The sequence below is a fragment of the Pteropus medius genome, unplaced genomic scaffold (assembly GCF_902729225.1).
Source record: "Pteropus medius unplaced genomic scaffold, Ma_sr-lr_union100, whole genome shotgun sequence".
NCBI classification, from domain to species: Eukaryota; Metazoa; Chordata; class Mammalia; order Chiroptera; family Pteropodidae; genus Pteropus; species Pteropus medius.
In genome coordinates, this window is record NW_024355205.1 from 32207514 (window position 1) to 32213058 (window position 5545).

At 52.7% G+C, this 5545-nt stretch overlaps 1 protein-coding gene across 1 annotated transcript; it reads right to left on the reverse strand.

Moving 5' to 3' along the window:
* Positions 1 to 2973: 2973 nt before the first annotated feature.
* On the reverse strand, positions 2974 to 3919 carry CUNH21orf140 (chromosome unknown C21orf140 homolog). Its single transcript, XM_039858008.1, has one exon. The coding sequence runs from the start codon at positions 3867 to 3869 to the stop codon at positions 3114 to 3116; it is 756 nt and encodes a 251-aa protein (XP_039713942.1). The 5' UTR covers positions 3870 to 3919; the 3' UTR covers positions 2974 to 3113.
* Positions 3920 to 5545: the final 1626 nt, after the last annotated feature.

Consider the following 5545-nt stretch of genomic DNA (forward strand, 5'->3'; position numbering starts at 1 on the left):
GTCACCCACCTGCATCGTCACCCACCTGCATCGTCACCCACCTGCATCGTCACCCACCTGCATCGTCACCTGCCATTTCATGCGGTGCACGACACATGGCTGCTCCCCAAGTGATGCCGGGCTGGGCTCACCGTCTTCCCTGTCCACCCACCAGAGCAAGCCTCTTGCCGTTAATTCCCTAACCTATCGCAGAGCAAAGTTTCTTTTGATCAAAGTTTCTTAAGATGTGTCTCCTCTTAACTATGCCCGGTGGCAAATAGCAAGAATTTCCCTCAAGGAGCGAAAAGGAGACGAGGTCCGAGGTCCGTGACGCTATGTCAGACGTGGACACTGCTGGAGCCCGGGCCTGGACGGCGATGGCAGGAGCCCCCGCTGGGGGAGGCGCCGGCCACGGTGGAGTGTGGAGCGCTTTGGAGCCCTCGACCCCACTTTACTAATACTGAATCGAGCCCCAGGGAGGTAAAGTACCTTGTCCAATATCTCATAGTTAATAAGCTGGAAACAGGATCCCAGCTAGGTCTTCCAATTCCCAAAGCCCAGTGTGTATGTTCCGGTACTTTCCCCAAGCCTCCGCGCTTAGGATAAAGCAGCATCCCTTAATTATGAACGCAGCATCGTGTAACTGCATTAAGCAGTGGAACTGGTCCTTTCCATCTTTCTTTCCTGGCGTCGTCTTTCCCCTGCTTGATTTTCTGATGGTTAAACAAGGCCGCAAAGGAGTAGAGTCCTAAACTTGTATTAGATTGTTTTGGCTTTTAAACAAAAACAGCTCTTGTTGGTTTATCTTGTTCATCTGATAACCTAAAAATGCTTTTTTTCCCCCTCACTGCAAAGTAATGTGTCTCTATTCTGCCTCTTGCTCAGTTTTGTGTTGAAATACATTCTTGCGGAATCCAGTCGGAGGTGGCTGTTACGCCAGCCGGTGTCTGGTTTGATGTCAGAGGTGAGCTGAACGCCCCGCGAATTATGAGGGCGAAAGAGGAAAAGGCTGGGCTTTGGTAACTAAGCCGAGCATGGCAGGTAGGCACGTGACTGGCCCGAGCGACTCAATGCCTCAGTTTCCTCCTCTGTAAAATGGGCAAATGACAGACCCCACGCAATGGGGCGGTCATGAGGATTAAATGAGCTACTTGTTGGTAGAGCGGCAGCGTGAATAATGGCTCTGAGTGTGAATCTGGATCTGAACAGCTCCTTCACACAAGCAAGTTGCACAATCTTTCTGTGCCTCGGTTTACCCCATCTGGAAAGCGGAGGTAAGAGTAGTTCCTACAGCACAGGCTGTGAGGATCGAATGAGTTAAGCACACATAGCTGTTAGTGCTTTTTACTACAGAACTCTGGGTAGGTATCGGAGCAAAACCCTCATGCCCCAAACCCAGGCCACTCCCCCTCGGGCCTGCATAGTGCCAGTGCGTCGCAGTCACCAAGGAGGCTGGAGTTTTACTGCTCGCTTTCAAGGTACTTGAATTCTAAAACATACGCGAAACAAGCAGTGAGAAGTCCACACGCACGTCCACACAGAGGGAGTTGTCTCACCAGGTCACTGCCGATGAGGAATGCACTATTCCAGAAGATGACGTTTGTTAGCACCTGTGGCCGGCTGAACCGTGGTCCCCCAGGGCAGCCAGGTCCTGATCCCTGGATCCTATGAGTGTGACCTTATACGGAAATGAATCTTTGCAGATATGATTGAGATGAGAGGATTCTAATTTATTTGGGTGAGACTTAAATGCAATCACAGGTGTCCTCATGAGAGGGGGAAGTAATGTGGCCAGGGAAGCAGAGTTTGGAGGGATGTGGCCACGAATCAAGGAATTTCAGCCACCGGATCAGTGCTGCTCTGTTACAGCCGACACAGGAAGCTAGCAGCAGGGGCTGAAACCGCCTGGTTCCCTGGTTCCGAGGGGTTGGCGATTGGAGGTCCAATTGATCCCCAGATAAAATGCATAATAACAAAGTGCTGCAGGAGTCCTCTGCTTGGTTGTGAACAGCACCGAACGTCTTTTATCTGACACAGTATTTCTAAATAATCCTGGGAGATTCAGGAGGGAAGCAGGGCAGGAAGACAGCCAAGAATCCGACGCTTTCTGTGTATGGCCATCAGGAACCTGGCCTCACAATCTTATATATAAGTCTCTTAGGGGTTGGGCAGAAATCTTCATAAGTTATGTTTGATACGCCCCGGTATAATTACCTGTATTGTACAATTACTGCCTGGACATGTATAAATAACAATGAACTTTATGATATATCTAATAGCAGGCAGGCTTTTTTTCTATGAAAGTGAAAATTACCAACTCATATTCTTACAACCCTTCATGAGCAGTAGCCCCAAACTCGATTAGGGTGCCGTTATGTCAACCAGAGGTGGCTCGGCTAGCAGGACCCAGGATGCAACCCCATGGAAGAATCTAACGACTTCCTGTTGGGATTTTTGGAGTTGGGATGAGAGATGGGGAAGCGGGTGCCATAGACCCCTGTTCATGCCTCCTGTTCACCCACCAAGTCCCGCTTGAACCAGCCACTGTCATTGCCTTCCAGGTTCCTTACTGGGACCGCCAGCTTGCCAGGGAGCGTCAGGATGGGCTCCTACCTCCTCAGATGCTTCTCTCTCACCCTCCGCCACCTTGCTTTCGAGCAATGGGAAAGAGCCCGTTGGGCCACTGTCTGGACCACGTCTCCAGCTGATGGCAGGCTGGCTCCTGTGGATTATTTTGGTGGGCACACTACTTAATTTCAACTTTTCGTTTGATGACCGCACACTTGATTCTCCCTTCCTCAGACCTGAACTTTGACCCCACAACCCTTAGCTTTGCTCACCCCTGCTCACCACCAAGCTCCTTGGAGCTGGACTAGCCCCCGATCCACCGACGTGGCCCTCCAGTCACCTTAACAGGATGGAGTCAGGATCCCGAATTTACCAAGAAGTTTTAATGAAACCTGTAGTAAACCCGAAGTACTTTACCTACGCCCTTAGGAGCGTACGTCCTCACAGCAGCCCCGTGAGGCCACTGCTGGGGCAGCTTTGGCTGCCGTGGTCCAGAGTCAAGCCTAGGGCAGGTGGTAAAGACCAGGCTGGTCGCGCAGTCTTCCTGCTTGCTGGACGGATCACCCTTAAGAAAATTTACCAAGATAGTAGTTCTCCCATCTTCGCACTTTGTTCGTTGCTAGTCTCCATTTGCTTGGGTTGATCCTTTCAATCCCTTTGCTAACTAAACCGCTGAGAAGTATATACTGGTAAGAACAGAGAGTGTCCATGGACTGCAGACAAAACCCCTTTCTGTTATTGATGATAAACCACTTCAGGGAAGACCAGGCTGAGTCTAAAGGGCTCAGGTAACTGTAAGGGGCAGGCAGAGAGAGTAGCTCGTGGCCATAGGACTTGGCCACCTCAGGGCAACACACGATGCTCGTTAAGTTCACGGCCGACGGGACGTGGGCCCAGGCCTCAGACCCTCTGTCCTCCTTTGACTGCGTCTCATCCTTCCGCTTTCTGTCTTTCACCACGATGGCGCACTTCCCGTAGGCCTTCTTCGCCACGTGGCAGAACTCGAAGAAGAGGCCGTCTTCTCGTCTGACGCTTAGCTCATCTCTTAGGAACATCCGGTATTTCCAGGGCACCCACCCTTGACTACCACCGGCATGCACAATATACCACGTTGGAGTTTGCATGAAATACCCATCGCTAAAATCGTCCCCCATGACAAGACTTTCGGGGATATCGGTCTCCCCCAAGTACACGGTGTTAAATCCATCATATTGCAGTGTCCTCAGGGTTCTCAAATACTGGAGGCATTGCTTCCTCTTGATGCTATCAAACGTACATTTGATAATGACGTTTCTTAAGAGAGGGTTTGCAAAGTGAGGCATGGTGGTTCCTCACGGGTTTTAAGAGCTGGCACGTCTCCATCTGTGGGACGATGATGTCATAAAGGGCTTTCTTACAGCTGGGCCAGTCCCATAGATGCACTGGGGACACATGTGCAATTCCCTCCTAGCTTATGTGACATGAGAATAAGGAATGCTATCCAAATACAATACTTCTTGGATGTCACTTCTTCTGCCTGGGACAGTGATGGGCAGTTGTGTTAGTGGACAGTGATGGGCAGTTGTGTTAGTTTGCTAAGGCTGGTTGACTTAAACAACAGAAATTAATTTTTCCACAGTCCTGGAGGCTGGAAGCTCAAGCTCACGTTGTTGGCGGGTCTGGTGTCTCCTGGGACCTGTCTCCTTGGCTCGTAGATGGCCGCCTTCTCACCGTGTCCTCGCTCGGTCTTTCCTCGGAGTGAGCACACGTTTCTGTTCTAACGTCCTCTCCTTGTCAGGATACCTGCCAGGCCTTGGAGGTGACTGAGGGTAGGGCCCCAGAACCTAAGAGGGACAGACAGAGAAGACTCAGTGCCGAGCCGGCAGCCACCCCTGCGGAGACCCCTTCCGCACTGCAGGGAGAGGCCTGGCATCTGGGCGGCACCAGGAAGAGCCTGCCCTGGCCGCGCAGAGGGCTGGTCTCAAGCAAACCATCGCACCACGACCGCCAGAGGACCTCAGAGTGCCTCGCCCCTTCCCGCCTCCCCCGATGCTGTGCCTTGTCGGCTCCCCCTCCTTGGCTGTGGGTTCTGCTGGGGGCTAATGAGGGCCTGGGAGCGAGAACAGGCTTCCTCTCCCTCTGGAGATTTTAGAGAGTGGAGTGATGGAGGAACCCCGGGGCAGTATGGATGTCTCCATGGTGACCGGAGGGCCACTCCTACCTCCCAGGACAGCAGACAAGACCTTGCCAGCCCCGGAAGCAGCCCCAGCCCACACCCCTTCTCAGTGGCAGCCTTCTCTCTCAGCCCTCGGAGTCACCGCTCTCTGCTTTTCTAGAAAACATTTCTGTACTCCTTTGTAGTCCACTGCCCTGGTAACTGATATTCTGAGGTGGAGCACTAACATGTTCAATGCATTTAAATTAATTTTGCATACTTGGGAGATCAGGTTGGTTCCATTCAAGGACAGAAAGCGACAGAGATCTTTTAGCTCAGTGTGTGGGCGTGGCCGCTGTCTTCCACCTGCACCAGTCATGCCCGTCAGGAAAGGGCAGGGACATGTGGAGACTAGTTGCATCCACACCGATCCCACCGAAATGAATAAATAAATAAAACCCCCAAACTGAAACAGTTGTGACACGTGTGAAAAGATGTGTGGGTGCACATGTGCTGGTTTGGGTCTTATTCCACGGGGAACGTCACAGTCCTTTAATCGCTCACAGTGGCCTTGGGCACTGTCGGGCTCCTTACCCGACTCCCCAGGCCTGGGCATTGGCCGGGCTCCGAGGCCATCCTTCGCGGCCACTCGCTGCGGGCGCCCGTACAGGTCCTGTCACCGACTCTGGAGCCTCCCTGGCGCTAAGCACCTTGAGGCCAAGGTGCAGCCAACCTAGGTGTGCCCCAAAGCCACTGCCTCAGGAGGCCCCGTCACCTTAGGGGGAGGGGGGACCTAGAGTGAGTGAACCGAGGACTCCCCGGGTCTCCAACCCGAGAGCCTCTGTGCGGCCCTCGACTCGGGGA

Coding starts and splice junctions, on each gene's coding strand:
- CUNH21orf140 (XM_039858008.1), bottom strand. CDS start 3,869: ATGCCTCACTTTGCAAACCCTCTCTTAAGAAACGTCATTATCAAATGT.